This window comes from Oryctolagus cuniculus, chromosome 7 (assembly GCF_051225735.1).
Source record: "Oryctolagus cuniculus isolate XC-2025 breed Fujian yellow rabbit chromosome 7, ASM5122573v1, whole genome shotgun sequence".
Lineage (NCBI taxonomy): Eukaryota > Metazoa > Chordata > Mammalia > Lagomorpha > Leporidae > Oryctolagus > Oryctolagus cuniculus.
Genome location: NC_142873.1, coordinates 90,220,795 through 90,240,462, shown reverse-complemented (window position 1 = coordinate 90,240,462; position 19,668 = coordinate 90,220,795). Strand labels below are relative to the sequence as shown.

At 39.9% G+C, this 19,668-nt stretch overlaps 1 protein-coding gene across 50 annotated transcripts in view; it reads left to right on the top strand.

Annotated features, from left to right (window-relative positions):
• ADGRL2 (adhesion G protein-coupled receptor L2) overlaps positions 1 to 19,668 on the top strand; it is a 689,746-nt gene that overhangs the window by 589,098 nt on the left and 80,980 nt on the right. For all 50 annotated transcript variants that reach the window (XM_089337145.1, XM_089337146.1, XM_070078190.2 and 47 more), the window contains one exon: positions 11,222 to 11,435. In XM_089337145.1, coding sequence (XP_089193271.1) covers positions 11,222 to 11,435 — 214 coding nt within the window. The remainder of the gene's footprint in view (positions 1 to 11,221; positions 11,436 to 19,668) is intronic.

The following is a 19,668-nucleotide window of genomic DNA, read 5'->3' as shown; positions in this document are numbered from 1 at the left end:
CCCAAGAACTTGGGCCATCTTCTGCTGCTTTCCCTGGTGTGTTAGCAGGGACCTGGCTGGGAAGTGGAGCAGCAGGGACATGAACCAGTGCCCATATGGAATGCAGCACGGCACTGCAGGAGGAGGCTTACCTTCTGTGCCGTAGCACTGGCCCCAAGAAGGTACTTTCCTAATAGAAACTTTTTGATGTTAAACTGGTTTTAGTTAGTAAAAAAAAAAATTTGTAAGGAATATTTCCTGTTGCTTTTGTGGGAGGATATACCCGGGAGAAATAGAGGGCAAAGTAGTAGGCTGGTCTTTGTAATGCTGTTAGGTAGCTAAGTCCACTGTTCTGGGGGTGATTTTCAGCTCTCTCGGGTAATGGTTAGTCCTGAAAGGACTTTCATAGTTAAATCCCGCTGATTAGAGGTCTGTGGTTCTTACGTCATTTATCTGTTGAAATCTGGATTGTTTTTCAATACAGCATTTTCTAATAATGTGCATAGCTTAAATATAAAGCTAGAAACTTTAAAAAAACAAATATGTCTATATATATATGTGAATAAATGAAAGGTTTTTTCCTTCAAAAACCAATTTTTATGTTTTGGAGAATGTTTGGCATCTTTTGGTACACAAGAATTAAAGTATAAAATAAACACAAAATAGGAGCAGGCATTTGGCACAGTGGTTTAGATGGCACTGGCATCCTGTATCAGAATGCCTGGGTTTGAGTCCTGAGCGAATTCCAGCTTCCTGCTAATGCACACCCTGTGGGGCAGCAGGTGGTGCCTGAAGTACCTCTGCAGCCCACCTTGGATACTCAAATTGAGTTCCTGGCTCCTGACTTGTGCCTGGCCCAGCTCAGCCCCAGGCTGATGTTGGCATTTGGGGAGTGAACCAGTGGATGGAGGATCTCTGTCTCTGTATCTTTCAAATACAAATAGTTTTTAAAAATTTACTTACTTTCATCTGTGTGAAAGGCAGAGCAGTCGTGAGAGAGAGGGAGAAAGAACTTCCCTCCCCAAATGCTAGTAGCAAGTGGACTGAGTCAGGCTGAAGCCAGGAACTTGCAAATCAATCTAGGTCCCCCCTGTGGGTGTCGGTGGCCCAGGTACTTGAGCCATCACCTGGGGTGCATTAGCAGGAAGCTGGATTGGAAGGGGAGGTGCCAGGATTCCAGCTGGCACTCTGATACAGAATATGGGCTTGCTAGGCTTAGCCCATTGTGCTGCAAAAACCCACCCCTCAAATAAAAATACATTTTTAAAAATGTTTAAAAATAATATAAAGAAAAATTGAATGCAACTATGTTTTAATCATTGTTGGAAATCAAGGATACAAAAATTAAGGGCTGGCGTTGTGACACAGAGGATTAAGCCACAGCCTGTGTGCTGGTATCCTATGTGGGCGCCAGTTCGAGATCCAACTACTCCACTTTGGATCCAGAATGCACCTGGGAAAGCAGCAGAAGTTGGCCCACATGTTGGGTCTCTGCACCCAGATGAGAGATCCAGATGGAGTTCCAGGCTCCTGGCTTCAGCCTGGCCCAGCCCTGGCCATTGTGGCTGTTTAGAGAGTGAACTAGCAGATGGAAGATCCTTCTCTCTGTTTCTTCCTCTTTCTGTAACTCTGGCCTTCAAATAAGGAAATAAGTTTTTAATTTAAGAAGAAAGGATTCAAAGATTTATAGTATTCACATTCTATTGAAAAGCTCAGCTCAATAGGGGAGGAGTGTAAGGTTCTTAATATTTATTTGTCTGCTCTGAGGGAGGAGCTGATAATTGTTCATTCATTCATTCATTCATTCATATGCATCCATTTATTTAAGGTATGTTTATTTTGTTTCCTTTACAAAGAGTATTGTAGACTGTCCCTTTACCAGGTTTTGGCATTGTGGTGGTGAACCAGATAGATAGGATACAGTGCAGAAGGACCATTATTGTTTTCATTCACGTTGTATCCTAGTTTTCTGAAAGAGTGTTAGACTTGTAGCAGGTGCTCAGTAAATGTTATTAAGAAGAAACAGAACAGATGACCAAACCTACGATCAGATCCTTTCCCCTGGTTGGGAAAACTTTGAACCAGCTTTTGAAGGCTTATTGTAGCCTAAGAGAAAAACAAGTAAACTATCCTGTGTGGCAAGAAAAATTACAGGCAGGCACCAAGTACTTGGGGAATATTGAAGCCCAATATGAAATTCACTACATGATTTTTGGAAAGCAGGTCAGAATTAAAGTAATATGCATTTGTGAACTTTGGAGAAGTTATGGCAATCTGCCCAGACTATTACAAGCATCTCCTTATGTGTCTATTACTTTTTTTTTTTTTAAGATTTATTTCATTTATTTGAAAAACAGTTACAGTGAGAGGGAGAGACAGAGAGACGTCTTCCATCTATTGGTTCACTCTCCAGATGGCCACAACAGCCAGAGCCAGGCCAATCTGAAGCTGAGAGCCAGAAGCTTCTTCCAGGTCTACCACGTGGGTACAGGGGCCCAAGAGCTTGGGCCATCTTCTACTGCTTTCCCAGGCCATAGCGGAGAGCTGGAGCAGAAGAGGAGCAGCTGGGACTTGAACCGGCGCCCATGTGGGATGCAGGAGCTTCAGGCCAGGGCTTTAACCTGCTGTGCCACAGCGCCGGCCCTGTGTGTCTATTACTTCTAGTAGACAGAATTGTCAGGAAGTTTGAAGTTCACTATTTTACTGATAGTATTTTAAAACAAATTGCTGTTTAAATGGCACTCATGGATTATTACTGTGTAGTGGATAATTTAGAAGTTTTTAAGCAGGAGAGATTAATTTCTTTCTAATAAAGACTATGATCTCTAATGTTTTGAAGTGCTCCTAATGCATATGTTCTCCTTAAAATATTGAAACATTTTTCAGAAGTAGTAATATTTGAACCTAACAGGTGATAGCATTCTAAAAAAAGATTTTTACTTTAAAACAGTCAGTGTCCAGAATTTTGTGACTGTTAGCAGATCTCAGAGTTGGAATTTTTTTGCTCTGGTTGCTTATGTAATTGGATTTATGTATTAATTTGCATTATACATTGATTTGTTAGGAATTTTTATTTATTTCTTAATGTAAACATAGCATTTTGTATTTGTCAATTTTGCTTTTTAATAAAGTTATAAAATTTCAAACTTAATATTCTCCTTAGCAAAAATGTTTTTGAAAAGCTTCCTGATGAAAAATTTCCAATTTGGTTGTTTGAACAAAATAAACACCAGCTTCTACACCAAATGACTCATGAAGCTAAGGAATGCTACTCTTTTATATTGAATATTTTGTAGTTACATGATCTTAAATTTTGTGAACACTTTGTTTTGAATGATTTTTTATTTCTGTGAGGTTTTCTTTGGTGTTTCATACTAATTGCTTCATTTTCTAGATTATTGTACTTATGCTAGAAAATGACATTGTATTCATTTATTTTCTTTATTCTTAGTACAAAAATAAGTTCACAAATGAAAGTTTTTTGTTTTTTGTTTTTTGTTTTTTTTTTTTAAACAAAAAGGTTTATTTGAGAGGCAGAGGAGCAGAGAAAGAGGGAAGAGGGGAGGGAACTCTGATTTGCTCATTCACTTCCCCAAATGGCCACGATGTCCCAGAGTCCACCCAGGTCTCCGACATGGGTGGCAGGAGCAAGTACTTGGGCCATCTTCTGCTGTTTCCCAGGCACATACTCAGGGAGCTGGATTGGTTCGAATCCCATGTTCCCGTAGGCAGCAGCCTGACCCTCTGTACCAGGAGGCAGGTTCCAACTGGTAAAAATTCTTTTATCTACGTATGTCATAGGTTAGGCTCCTCAGATAGCACTGAGAAGTCAAAAATTGTGTTAATACACAAACAAGTAGGTTTTTAGGGTTTGATTGCTAAGCTTGATTGATAACAGTTTTTTTTTTTTAAAGATTTATTTATTTATTTAAGAGGTAGAACTACAGACACTGAGAGGGAGAGACAGAGAGAAAGGTCTTCCATCTGCTGATTCACTCCCCAAATGGCTGCATCAGCCAGAGCTGGGCCAAACTGAAGCCAGGAACCTCCTCCAGGTCCACGAACTGGGGCCATCCTCCATTGCTTTCCCAGGCCACAGCAGAGAGCTGGATCAAAAGCGGACCTATACTACCTTTCAGTATAAAAAGTGTTATTATATGTTTTTTTAATGTTTGAAACTGTTCAGTTGACTGTGTGAATATACAGAGATAAGTGACAAAGTTGAACTATTAGTGCATTAATTTACCTTTAGGTGTATTTTTAATACCCTCATCATCTAAATTAAGATGAACTGGAAATAAGTTTACTAGAGGCTTGTAAGTTTCATTTCAGCCTGGTTGAAAACATGCCCTTCCCCTCCCACTTTATTCGGTGTTTTTCTCATTTCCAGTTTTGGAAGACATCTCATTAACACAGAAACAGGAATAATTCGGAGATTTCATATGCAGCAGTGGTAATTGAGTGTGGCCTGAGTTAATGTATCCATCCAGCTTGGAGTCACATCTTCAGTCCCGTAGAGGGTCCTGATAATCAAAAGGCATGGTGCTTCCCAGGACCCTCAGACAGCGTGAGCCTAAGCGTCCATGACACGGTTTAGTTCAAAGACATTAAGAAGAACAGTAGCAGAAAAGTTGAAGTTTTAATATTATAGCTTAATGAGAACATTTTCATAAGAATGCATGATTTCACAGACAGGTATGAAGAACAAACTAGAGACAATCTTAGAAAGCAAATGTTCCTAATCAAGTGTGAAAGTCCATCACAACAGATTCTGCTGTTACTTCCCAGAGCAGCACATTCCTTGTGGAAATGCTCATAAACAATGCAGAATCCGATGATGAAATTCCAATTCTGGTCTTACAAATTCTCTTCTGGTAGCAGTGCATCTGTTTATTAGGAGTTAGCCCCTGAATGTGAATGATTGCAGTCCTAAGTCGCTGCACCTGTTGCCCGGAGGTATTTATTCCAATCACTAGCCTAGAGCACCGAGAGTTATTGCTTGACATTTTATAGCTTGGGGGAAAAAAAACTGTCTTTTCAGAATCATTTGTTCAGAGAGGAGAAATGGAGCAAAACAGTTCATTTTACTCTAAGCACCGCTATTTGGCAGTATTCACATTTGCACAGCACAAAGCTGCAATATTGATTTTTTGCTCACAGGGCCTCCTACTAGTTCTCTCTTCGATTGTCAGGGTTGCAAGATGGATTGGATTACACTTTGCTTGTTGGGATGTATTTTTTTCCTTTGTTGAAATAGAAATAGATTGAAAATACAGCTTAAAATAAATGTCATAGTGTGGTTAGAAGGCTTTAAGTTGGCAATTTCTTTATGCTGATTATGTTGACTGAGCTATTTCACTGAATACTTGACCATGAGACACTCTGTTTGCCTACTGTTCCTCATCTTCCCCCAAGGCAGCACCCAGTACCTCATAGCTATGTCCTCAGTGGTCCCCAACCCTGCTGCTGACAATTGTTTGGAGAACCACTAAAGAAGCACTAAGCACATGACCACAGGAGCTGAATTGCTGGGTCTCAAACACTAATTTCCTTCTGCCTGGATATGTGACTATGGAAAAACTTCTTCTGTGCTTCAGCTTCCTGCTCTGCAAACGCTGACAATGAGTGCCTTTCTCATAAGTTTGCTTTAAGGATCTATAGGCAGTAATATTTGTCCTTGCAGGGACTTTTGATAGTGGTGGAGTGAAGGGAGTATAAACTTCTCTTCCAGTCACCTACGAAATTGGAAAAAATTGTCAGCAACAGCCATTTTGGTCATTGGAAACAAACCAAAGCTGATCAAGCAGGGAAGTATTTGTTTATGAAAATCCATTCCAGTTTCTGGTATGCACAGTGGAAGTTTAAAGCCATCTAGCTTCTGTGCCTTGTTTCTTACTCCTTAGCTATGTCATTGTGGTTGCCTCATCAGGGCAGGACTGGCCTTGAAAGCCAGTGGCTTAGCTACCAGAGTGAGTTGACCTGATGAGGAGTTGTGGCTGGGATTCCAGGCACAGTACTGGTATCAGTGAAGGCAGTAAACATTGCAGAAAACACAGAGGCCACCTGTAGCTCCACCAGCCTTAGGTCTTGGTTCCAGTTGCAGAGACTGGAGGGCTGTCTGAAATGTAACAGGTAAATCTTAGAAACGAAAGAGCCCCAGGTTCAGTGTGCATTCACACCTGTGCACAGGAGACATGAGAGGACTGGGTAGGAATACTAGTTTTACCATTAATTCATATAGTACAACACAAGGACAGAGGTCCTACATGGGGAGTAAGTGCACGGTGACTCCCGTTGTTGATTTAACAATTGACACTCTTATTTATGATATCAGTAATCACCTGAGGCTCTTGTCATGAGCTGCCAAGGCTATGGAAGCCTCTTGAGTTCACAAACTCCAAACTTATTTAGACAAAGCCATAATCAAAGTGGAAATTCTCTCCTCCCTTCAGAGAAAGGTGCCTCCTTCTTTGATGGTCTGTTCTTTCCATTGAGATCTCACTCACAGAGATCTTTCATGTAGGTCATTTTTTGCCACAGTGTCTTGGCTTTCATGCCTAAGAAACTCTCATGGGCTTTTAAGCCAGATCTGAATGCCTTAAAGGCTGATTCTGAGGCCAAAGTGCTGTAAAACATATAGTTTTCAACAGCATCAGAAAATTTACCATATATGCAAAGAAGCAGGAGAGTTGACCCATACTCAGGAGAAAAAGAATTCAATAGAAACTGCCTCTGATGTAGATCCAGATGTTAAATTTAGCAGATAAACATTTCAAAGTGGCTATTATAAATATGTTCAAAGATTAGAGTAAAATTATATTAGAAAATTAAGAGGAAATATGATGACAATGATTTAACAAATAGGTACTCTCAATAGAGAAATAAAAACTATTTTAAAAAGGCCTTAGAGAAATTCTGGGCACATCTTAGTTATTATATCAGCACATTGTAAATAAATTAACATTTTCCTATGCAAATACAGATATCCCAGCCTCTCCAGAATCCAGGGGTTCTGATTCAGTAGGTCTGGAATATAGCTTGACGATCTCACTTTTTAAAAAGCTTACCTGGTGATTCTGATACAGTCGGATTTGGGAATCATTAATGTAACCATGGCAAATGACTTTTTCAAAATATGTATTCTAAAATAGCCAATTTCTGAGAGGTAAGACTGTTTTTGTACAAAGTAGGAAGGTTCAACTAAGAAATGATAGCATCCCATATAGGCCCCAGTTCAAAGTCCCTGCTGCTTCACTTTCAATCCAGCTCCCTGCCAATGCGCCTGGGAAAGCATTTGGAAGATGGCCCAAGTTCTTGGGCCCCTGCACCCGTGTGGGAGACCCAGATGTGCCTGGCCCAGTCCTGGCTGTTGCAGCCATTTGGGAAGTGAACCAGCAGATGGGAGACGTATTCTCATTCTTTTTCTCTCTCTCTCTCCCTCTCCCTCTTTCTGTATTTCCTCTTTTCAAATAAATAATTAAATAAATCTTTTTTTTTTAAATAAATGGTAGCCTCACCTGTGATAATTTCTTACTGTGACTCAGTGTTTATCATAAATGTGATTACAAATAAAGGAGTAGATAAATGTTTTAAAGAGATATTTTGGATCTTTTATAAGATTTACTTATTGAAAATATTGAATTTCTAAAATTAATATTAATGGCAGTAGTTCTTTGAAGTAATATTTTGCAGGAAAGATGTTGAATTATACCCCTGAAGCTTCTGGAAAGTAATGTTAAGTACCAAAGAAGCCACAATTGTGTACATGTTTTTCTTAAAAATTTATACAAACTGTTCTTCCCCCATACCTGAGCTCTGTTTTCCTCTTCCTGAATTGTTAATTAAAATGCATGTTTTCTGGTGATTTCTATGAACTCTGCCTCATTCATCACATGTAATTTTGAGAAATATCTTGACAGTGTCTCCCATCTATGATTTTGTGCCATAATAAATCTGTGTTAACAATGTCAGTTTGTATTTTAAAGAAATACAGCGAGTAATTTATAAATTATCAAGTACTTGAAACTTTTAGAATAGCATTTATACCTGATTAAAAAGAGTTTATCTCTTTAGACTCATAGATTGGGGTAATTTTACAGGATTTTGGAATGGCTTAATTCTTCAGAGAAGGAAATTAAACCAGTAGAAGATGGCCCAAGTCCTTGGGCCCCTGTACCCATATGGGAGACCAGGAAGATGCACCTGGCTCCTGGCTTTGGGCCGTTGCAGCCATTTGGGGAGTGAACCAACGGAAGGAAGATCTGTCGCTCCCCCTCTTCGTGGAGGAACGACACTAAACCCTGCCTAGGCTTCATATCCGAGTCACGGCACCACTATGTCGCTCCCCCTCTTCGTGGAGGAACGACACAGGACCCTGCGCTGTTCTTTCGTCTGCTCGGCCCTCCCCGGGTTTGCTGCTGGTTCTTCCCGGGTTGGCTACTATCCCTTCCACCTCCGTGGAAGGGCAGTTCCCCCTGGCCACATTCCCCACTTCCGCGGGGGGGCGGCACACCGCCGGCCGGCTTTTCTCGGGGGCTGCACAGGTGTTCCTTCAGCTAGATGTTCCCCCTAGATGTTCCCCGTGCATGCCGTCTCTCTCCTCCTTTATAGTCCTCCTCCGCCAATCCCAACTCGGCTGCCCACACGCCGAGTACGCTGCTCTCCTCCAATCAGGAGCAAGTCCTACAGTTTATTAGCTGAACTGGAGGCAGCTGTGCGGAAGCTGTTTACTTCTCTCCCAGCGCCATGTTGTGGGAGAGCAGATGCATAGAATAAGTCTTAATTCCAGTAACTCAGTCTAGTCCGGTTGCTCCCCACAAGATCTTTCTCTCTGTCTCTCTTACTCACACTGTAACTCTACCTCTCAAATAAATGAATAAAATCTTAAAAAAAAAATTAAAGGATTCAGTCTGGGGATGGCATTGTGGCATAGTAGGTGAAGCCATTGCCTACAGCATCAGCATCCCACATCAGAGTCTGGTTCAAGTCTGCTCTGCTTCCATTTCAGCTCCCTGTTAATGCGCCAGGGAAAGAAGAGGAAGATTACCTGAGAACTTGGGCTCTTGTCACCCATGTGGAGGACTGCGATGCAGTTCCTGGCTTCTGGCTTTTGGCTGGGCTAGCGCTAGCTGGTTTTGGCTATTTAGGGAAAGAACCAGCGGTTGGAATCTATTTCTGTCTCTTTCTTTGTCCTCTGCCCTTCACATAAATAAAATCTTCTGTTTTCAATTTTAAAAAGGGCTCAGTTTAAAATCAGCTCTACTTTATTATCAGTTTTATGTCTGTGATAAAGTGGTAAGAATGGTGAATCATGGCTCTAAACCAGTCTTTTAATATAGCATGTTCTAATATTGCTAGCATATTCCAATAATATTATTTATGGTTTTATTATGGAATTACACAGATCACCATGCTATTTCACATAGGTTACACTGCAAAGTTTTATTTCATGTTATTTGTTTGATTTTCTACAGAACTGTTTTCAAAAAATAATTGTCAACCTACCTAAGCCCTAAAAAAGTATTTTAAATTGTAACTAACATAAAAACACTAGTTTAAGCAAGATTATTTGTATAGACAGTATAATTCAGGATCAGGGAAGGGGCAGAAGTGAAAAATACCTAATTTATGTATGAACCTGGGGAAGAAGCCTCCTTTGGAAGCCCGGCTTGTTTGCCATTTGTTAGGCATTTGCCCAGCGCTGTTTCTGTCTCCTTTCCTGGTACACTTTTCAGTGCTTTCATAACTCTGTGAACCGTCTTAGTGAAAACTTACCAAAGTTGCAGTTGGCCATTGCCTCCTGAAGATCTCTGTGTTTCAAATCTTGTATTTTTTTTTTCCCCTCTACAGTCCAGTTATACCTTTAGTTTTTTCCGTAGAGAGTTCAGCCAGGTTTGGAAATTGCTGATTTTCTAATGCATACCAGTAAGTGTGAATCAGTAGCATTTTTACGCTGATGACTTTCTGTTTCATTGAATTAGTGAAACGCATGATGCCTTCAAGATGCAGAGACACTCTTTGGGCTGGGATTGACCTGGACACAATCCACCTGGACAGCTTAGATGTTTATAGTTTGAAATAGTTCGTTTTATTTCTGTCAGTTTTTTTCTATAAAAAAGGATATGTGACATAATTCGTATGATGCAGAATAATAAAAAGGATAGCAATAAGAAAAAAATACTGAAAGTGTCAGTATACTGTCTTTTATAATAGGAATGCTAGAGAGGTGACGGGTTATGACAGGATAGAGCACTAAGTAACTGAGTCAGGGTTGAAGTTTTTGATTCAGTAGCTAACCCAACATTAGCACAGTGGCACAGCAGGGATCTCCCTCTCGAACATTTTTCTCTGCTATTCTTGGCTTTCCCTGCTTTCACTCTTTGTTATTACTTTGTGAGACCCCTACTTGGAAATTGTGATTAAAACATAAAAGTCTAGTCCTTTATTCCATTGGGGAATCTTTTTAATAGCACCCATGAACAGTTGTTGTCTACATTCTACCCAGTGTACCACACATAAATTTATATTGCACTCAAAGAATTTTATGTACATTTCATGTTAGAGTCTTACAGGTAGAACAAGCAATGTCACAGATGTTTCATTTTGTAGGTGACAAAACTGAATCTCAGAAAGTTTACCCTTTCCTGGTTGATGTTTTGGGGTAGGTTTGGGGACAGTGCTAGCTCCTTTGAAGGTCTGTCTCTCCTGAATCCTTTCAGTGATGTTGGTTTAAGTGAAGTTTCTATAACTTGACATAAGTGATTGCGCTAGAAGGATCTTACTGCCATAGATACTTGATTAGTTTAAGGGAAAAACTACTAAGACAAAAGTATTTTAAAGCTAAGATTCTGACATATATGAAAGTAAAGGCCAGTGTACAGCAGTGCTCCTATTTCATTGCGCCAAAGAAAATTATTCCTTATTTAGCTGCTAGAGTCTATATTGGTAAAATTTGTCACTAAGCCAATGATTATATTTGTTATTTTTCCTTGTATTTACTCAAAAAGAGCCATTTAGTTTCTAATTATACTAAAGAAAATGCTTTGTTTCTTAAAATGAAGAGTCCAAATAAAGACATATGAAAGAAAACATGTATGAATAAATATCTGACAGTAAAGGACCAGAGAATTTTTTAATAAATGCATTTCTTGATGGTAGACATGAATCATATTACTTGATGCAAATGCTTTACAAAATATATTTCAAAGGTGAATTAAAGGTTTTCTTTCTTTTTTGTTTTAAGGTTTCAGCCGAGCAGCTTTACCATTTGGGCTAGTTAGACGAGAATTATCCTGCGAAGGTTATTCCATAGATCTACGATGTCCAGGCAGTGATGTCATCATGATTGAGAGTGCTAACTATGGTCGGACAGATGACAAGATTTGTGATGCTGACCCCTTTCAGATGGAGAATACAGACTGCTACCTCCCAGATGCCTTCAAAATTATGACTCAAAGGTAAATATTCATGTTAATGTTCCATATTAGCTACTAAATTCAGATTAGTAAAATGTCTGTAATTGCAAAGTGGATGAATACAACTCATATATCCATATATCAGCATATGTATTAAACCAAGTTGAATTTTCACCTACTAAAGTTGATTTCTGCTTTAAGCTAAGTTCAATAACATTTAAATATGTATATGATTTTAACATGGCATATAGCAGAATGAATTTGTAATACCTATCTTTGCTTTAAATATCATAAATAAGAACCATATTCTTGCCTTATTTTTTAAGATTTATTTTTAATTTACTTGAAAAACAGAATTACAGAGACAGAGAAGTCTTCTATCCCTTGGTTCACTCCCCAATTGGCCCAATGGCTGGAGATGGGCCAATCCAAAGCCAGGAGCTAGGAGCTTCTTCCTGATCTCCCATGTGGGTGTAGGGGCCCAATCACTTGGGCCATCTTCCATTGCTTTCCTAGGAGCATTATCAGGAAGCTGGATTAGAAGTGCAGCAGCCAGACTCAAGCTGGCACCCGTATGGGGTGCCATCACCACAGATGGCAGCTTTACCTGACATGCCACAGCACCAGTCCCATAATCTTGCCTTTTAGCGCTTCAGAAATTTAAAATATTTTCTGTAATTTCAAGAATGTTTAAATGTCTGAGTCTTTGGCAGTCATGGTTCCTTAACTTTTTGTAAGTTAATAAAATTTACTTTTGGAGCAGTTTCAGGTTCATCGCAAAATTGAGCAGAAAGTACAGAGGGATCTCAAATAACCCCTATCTCTGCCCATAAGTAACCTCTCTCATGGACTTCTCACACCTCAGTGGTACATTTGTTTTACTCTGAACCTACATTGACAATTATTATCATCTACAGTCCGTTGTTTGCATAACAATCCACTTTACATATTGTTCGATATTGTCCATTGTGTGGGTTTTGACAAATGTGTAATGACATATAGCCACCTTTTTCATATCATACAGAATAGATTCACTGCCCTAAAAATTATCTGTGCTTCATCTGTTCTTCCCTCTCAACCACTGACACCCCACAGCCACTAAACATTTTAATGTCTCAATAGTTTTGCCTTTGTTAGCATGTCATATATATATATATATATATATTTGTATGTGACATAAATATATACGTAAGTATATAGCTTTTCCAACTGGCTTCTTTCACTTAGTAATACACATTTATTTATTTACTTGAGAGGTAGAGCTACAGAGAGATAGATCTTCCATCTGCTGGTTCACTCCCTAAATGGCTAGAACAGCCAGAGCTGGGCTGATCCAAAGCCAGGAGAAAGGAGCTTCTTCTGGGTGTCCCATGCAGGTGCCGAAGCCTGAGCACTTGGGCCATCCTCCATTGCTTTCCTAGGCTATAGCAGAGAGCTGGCTAGGAAGAGGAGCAGCTGGGATAGGAACCGGCACCCATATGGAATGCCAGCACTGCAGGCAGAGGATTAGCCCACTACACCTAGCGCCAGACCCAGTAATACACATTTAAGTTCCTTCCTTGTCTCCTCTTGGCTTGATAGTTGATTTCTTTTTTGCATGGGAATGGAATAATATTCCATTAACATCAGGTACCAGGTTTATTTGCACATTCATCTACTGAAGGACATCTTAGTTGCTTCCAAGTAATGGCAATGTTAAATAAAGCTGCTGTAAGCATCTGTGTGCAGATTTTTGTGTGGACATAGTTTTTCAGTTCATTAGAATAAATACCAAAAAATGTGATTTCTGGAATAGGTGGTAGGGATATGTTTAGATAAAGAAGCTGACAGACTGTTTCAGAGTAGCTGTGTCATTTTGCACTCCCAGCAGCAATGAACGCAAGTCCTATCATTCTGTACTCTTGCCAGCATTTGGTGTTGTCAGTGTTTGGATTTTATCCATTCTAATGGTGTGTTGTGGCATCTCATTAATTTAATTTGCACATTCTTAATGACATACAATGTTAAACAGCTTTTAATATACTAGTTATCATCTGTATGTCTTCTTTGGCGCAGTGTCTATCTTAGATCATTTGTTTACTCAAGTTGTTTGTTTTCTTACTGTCAGTTTTAAGAATTCTTTGTATATTTTGATTAGCAATCTTTTATCAGATATGTCTTTTGCAAATACTTTCTTCCACTTTTTGGTTTATCTTCTTAATCTTTTGATCCTTAACTTAAAATTCAAGTTACAAAATAATTTAGGTAAATATAATTCCCTATTTCCTTCATGGGGCTATAGGTAAAATCCTTTTAAAAATTAACCAACTGTATTTCCAAGCATATTTAGCTTTATTTAGCCATGATTCAGCCTACTATGAGAGAAGTAGTTGAGAAGGGCCATCTGTGTACCACACATGCTAAGGCAAGATGGACAGTTCATTTCTGAATACTAAGTGGGAATTTCTGTTATCTTCAAACAATATATAGATAGTATAAATATAAAATATATAGATAGTATAAACATATATAAACAATATATAGATAATATAAACAATATAGGTGTATAAATATAAACAAACCTATATAGATAGTATAAACATACTAAGATTCTATTCTTTATAACTCAAACCATTCTTTTCTCACTTACTACCTATATATTGCTTAAAATGATCTTAAAGGTAAAGCAAGAGGAAAATTTTCTCTTTAAAATTCAGATTTTAAGCCGGCGCCGTGGCTCACTAGGCTAATCCTCCGCCTTGCGGTGCCGGCATAGCGGGTTCTAGTCCCGGTTGGGGCGCCGGGTTCTGTCCCGGTTGCCCCTCTTCCAGGCCAGCTCTCTGCTGTGGCCAGGGAGTGCAGTGGAGGATGGCCCAAGTGCTTGGGCCCTGTACTCCATGGGAGACCAGGAGAAGCACCTGGCTCCTGGCTTTGGATCAGCGTGGTGCGCCAGCTGTGGCGGCCATTGGAGGGTGAACCAACGGCAAAGGAAGACCTTTCTCTCTGTCTCTCTCTCATTGTCCACTCTGCCTGTCAAAAAAATATATATAAAAAATATTCAGATTTTAGTAAAAAAATTGAGGGAGCCAGCATTGTGATGCATCAGGTTGAAGCTGCCGTGTGCAACACTGGCATCCCACGTGGGCAGCAGTACGTGTCCCTGCAGCCCCACTTCTCAGCTAATGGCCTAGTAAAAGTGGTGAAAGGTGGCCCAAGTGTTTGGGCCCTTGCCACCCACATGGGAGACCTGAATGAAGCTCCAGCCAAGGTTGCAGCTATCTGGGGGGTGAACCAGCAGATGGGAAATCTGTCTCTCCCTTTTTCTCTGCAATCTGACTTTCCAATAAACAAATAAATCTTACAAAATAATTTTCTTGTGGGGGCCAACATTGCGGCGTAGCACGTAAAGCTGCCTCCTGCAGTGCCAGCATCCCATATTGGGGGGGGGGGCGGTTTGAGTCCTGGCTGCTCCACTTTCTGTCCAGCTCTCTGCTATGGCTTTGGGAAAGCAGTAGAAGATGGCCCAAGTGCTTGGGCCCCTGCATCCACGTGGGAGACCTAGAAGTTCCTGGCTCCTGGCTTCAGACTGGTGCAACTCCGGCCAATGCGTCCACCTGGGGAGTGAACCAGCAGATGGAGACCTCTCTCCCTCTCTTTCTGTTTCTGCCTCTGCCTCTCTCTAACTCTGTCTTTCAAATAAATAAATCAATTTTATAAAAACCTTTTTTTTTTTTTGCTCACAAATAGGAGAATTCAAATTCAGGACAGTATAAAATATAACATCAGTGTTAGTGCTATAGTTTGGATAAAGGTATTATGGATCATTATACAATTGGTTTGTATCCACTTTAAAAAGATTACAGTAAGTTAGGAATGTATATGTTCATGTATAACAGGGCACTGAACTCCTGGGTTGAAATGTAATGTCTTATCATTTCTGCTTTGTTGATAACTTAAGCAATTTTATTTCTTTGTCCACTAAGCCCTAGTTCATTAACTACAGAGTAAATAATACATAATGCTCCTCTACTTATGATAGAGTTATGTCCTGATAAATCTATTGCTTATTAAAAATATTGTACGTCAGAAATGATGTTTAGTACACCTATCTACCAAACATCACAGCTTAGTGATACTTAGTATGCTGTATCAGTTCTTCACCCTTGTGATCACATGACTGATTAGGAGCTATGGTTTGCTCTGCTGCCCAGTACCTCAGGAAGGAATCTTACCACATATTTCTAGTCTGGAAAAAAAAGAATTCAAAATGCGAGGTGCAGATTCTGCTGAGTGCGTATTACTTTTGTAGCACTGTAAAGTTGAAAAACTGGAAATCAAACCCTGGTAACCTTGGCACTGTCTGTATTGGACACAAGACCCAACTCTTGGCAGTTTTTGGAATTGTACTCCTGGCACTTTTTTAAAAAATGATTTATTTATTTATTTATTTGAAAGGCAGAATTAGAGAAAGAGAGAGTAGGAGAGACAGAGAGAGATCTTCTGTCTGCTGGTTCACTCCACAAATGGCTGCAGTGGCCAGGGCTGGGCCAGACAAAAGCCAGGTTCCAGGAGATTCTTCTGGGTCTCCCACGTGGGTGGCAGGAGCCCATGATCTTGGGCCATCCTTCGGTGCTTTTCCCAGGCCTATATCAGAGAGCTAGATTAGAAGTGGAGCAGCTGGGATACGAACAGGCACCCGTATGGGATGACAGCACTGCAGATGGTGGCTTAACCTGCTGTGTGCGCCACAGAGGTGGCCCTTACTTCTGGCATCTTAATTAGACTTTCCCTGTATATTTGAGTCACTGAAGTTGTGGTTAGTTATAATTGTGAGGAACTAGTAAACATAGAGTTTCCTTATCTAGCAATCCCCTTTATTTGCAATGTAGTATTCTCTGAATGGACTCACAGTGCATTATATTATTGTTTTTATATTTTGTTACTAGGAGAAGCATTTATCTTTTTATTCAAAGCCTTCCCTATCCCTCTTGCCTTTTTCTTCCCTCTGGATACAATATTCTTTTTTAAAAAATTATGTAGTCTTTAAAACATTGTTATTTATTTGAAAGAGTGACAGAGAGAGGGAGAGACCAACAGATCTTCCATCTGCTGGTTCACTCACAAAAATGACCACAATAACCAGGCTAGACCAGGCTAAAGCCAGGAGCCTGAACCTCTGTCTAGGTCTTCCACTTAGGTGGCAAGAACCCAACTACTCGATCCATCATCGTTGCCTGAAGTCAGGAGTTGGAGCCAGGTGTGGAACCCAGGTACTTTGCTGTAGGAGTCCAGTATCTTAATTTTCTAGGCTATGCACTCATTCCCCCTAACTTCTATTTTAATGGAGTAAGATTGACTACCAGATTGTTAAAGCTACAGAGGAATTTGGGGCTCACCATGTTCTAACTCATTACACTTGGGGAATCAGCTGTCATCATACTGTGCTTTGCTCACACTGTTCCATGTGTAATCTTCTCTCTTTATTTTTAAAGTATTGCTGGGAGGGAGTGGCAATATGCTGCCCTTCCTTTTACTTGGTGAGCCTTTAGAAAAAGGCTGAATGATTTCACACAGGGACTAAAACCGCAAATCGCTCACACCTAAAAACTTCAATCGTTGATTAATTTCCTAGTGGCATGAAGATTTATTCCTAAATAACTTTTTATTTCAGTTCTGTTATGTAGATTTTCATTACATACTTCTGTTATTTTCAAATATACTAGTAGATAGTAATTGTGTTTAAAATATTTAAGTAAAGGAAACATTTGCTAAAATACACACACAAAACCTCTGAAGAAAGGTGACTGTTGGAACCTTGGTAGAATGTAACCAGGAAATCCATTAAAATGCAGTCACAGTTCTGTCAGTGTTCTGGCAGACTTTGTGTGTACTCTCCTTGACATGCAACCTTCTCAGCTTTTATATTGATCATTCAGGCTTCATAAAGAAGCTTTGTACCCAAGTTAGAGCAATCTGAAAGAGCTTTTAAACTCATGTAATTAATATTTGCTTCCTGATCTGTTTCTATCGGTAACAATAAACTTATCTTTCTAAGATCTTCCTGTCCCTCCCTCATTAATGATTTTCAGAGAGGAGAATTTAGCTCTGTTTGCCTTTTCTTTCTCTCTCTCTCTCTCCCTCTTTTTTTATTTTTTTTTATTTTTTTTTTATTTTTTGACAGGCAGAGTGGACAGTGAGAGAGAGAGACAGAGAGAAAGGTCTTCCTTTGCCGTTGGTTCACCCTCCAATGGCCGCCGCCGCCGGCGCACTGCGGCCGGCGCACCGCGCTGATCCGATGGCAGGAGCCAGGAGCCAGGTGCTTTTCCTGGTCTCCCATGGGGTGCAGGGCCCAAGCACCTGGGCCATCCTCCACTGCACTCCCTGGCCACAGCAGAGAGCTGGCCTGGAAGAGGGGCAACCGGGACAGAATCCGGCGCCCCAACCGGGACTAGAACCCAGTGTGCCGGCGCCGCTAGGCGGAGGATTAGCCCAGTGAGCCGCGGCGCTGGCCACTCTCTCTTCCTCTTTTAAAGATGTATTTTATTTATTTGAAAGTCAGTGTTACACAGAAGGGGAGAGACAGAGAGAGGTTTTCCATCCACTGGTTCACTCCCCAGATATCTACAATGGTAGGCTTTGGGCCAGGCCGAAGCCAGGAGCTTGTTCCCGGTCTCCCACATGAGTTTTCCAGGTTCGTGGTGGGAAGATGTATCGGGAATGGACCAGTGCCCATATGAGATGCCAGCGTCACAAGCTGTGGGTTTATTACACTATCCCCCAATGCCGGCCCCTCTGTTTGCCTGATGTTTCATGATAGGTGGGAGTTGATGCCTCTTATTCTTGCTTTATTGTGAATGGTTACTAGTGTGGGGTATACTTTTCCTGCTTAGTATATTGATTCGTACTCACATCAGAGGCTTTAAACCTGCTACTTCTGAGAAACTACGTTCTTACCCTTGTGCTATTTTTCTCGAGTGCTTTTATCTATCTGTGCTGTCAGGCTTATCAACCATTTGTCCACTAGGATGAAATGTATTTGGGGAAAAATAAGTAACTCAGATGCTACTCTCTATGCAATATATTTAGGTTGTTTTCTCTTAGTTGAAGCACTTTCCATTAGTTTAGTCTTGGATGAGTTGTGTCAAAACAGCAACTAAAATTTCAAGTGCAGTTCTTGGGCCAAGGATTTGAGAGGTTACCAGTACAGAATCCTGAACCTTAGTATGGTAATAAATAACCATTAAAGCTCTAATTGGTATATCTAATTGGACACAGACTTTGCATGTCACTTACTGATGGGCACTTAAACTAAAGTACTCATTATAGGAAGGGAAGCCTATTGGCAGTAATAAACTTGAACCATATTAAACATTCACATTTCTTGTGCTAGAAAGACTAATAAATTGCAAAATAGCTTGGGCAACAAATCATCTAAATATCCCTTACAACCCTGCTTATCCAATGTAGGAAAAGGAAATGTTACATCAAAGATTCTGCCCTACAGGGTCCTCTGTTTCTCCTTTTTAAATGAAAATTAGTCAAACAATTCTTCTGTTAGTTAATGAAGACAGAAAGTACAAATCTAGGTTGCTCATTTCCATTGGTGTGTCCCATTAATATAATGGAGTTTCACTCTTTATTCTTATATTATGGCCATTGGTCAAAAAAGGCAGTGTCATTTTCCATAAGGAAAATACATTACTGGTCTTCAGTATTACCTAAGGGTTTTTCAGTGAAATTCAGAGACTTGAATAATACCTTAAAAGTTTGCCTTTTCCTTTATTTTTGAACAGATACAAATTGGGTGAGGATAAGGGAAGTTAGTTTTTAAAGGCAAAACGATATTTTGTTTGAACTTTGGTGATTTTGCTTTGTTTTTACTTTTAGAAATTGCCTTTTCTTTTGAAACCAAAGTAGAAAGGTACAGAAATAGAATAAGAATCAATAAAAATGAATATGGACATTTCATTTGATCTATAAATTTCAATATAGTCTTAGTGATCTTTTCATAGTGCTTTTCATCACCTTAAAGACTATTTATTCCAGTTTTCTCCTTTGTAAGATGAGTATTATGGACGGGGTGACAGACATTTCAGGAGTACAGATATTGTCATTACACATGTGTTATCATTGTACCTTACAGCTTTTTTACCCACCTAGAACATTTCTTGCTCTGCACTAAAATATTGGCTTCTATTTTAACAATATAAACTTAATTGACAGAAATTGTGTTTAATTTATATCCCTGAAACGTAGTAAACAATCAAAAATGTTAACATTTAATGTGAGGCAAACT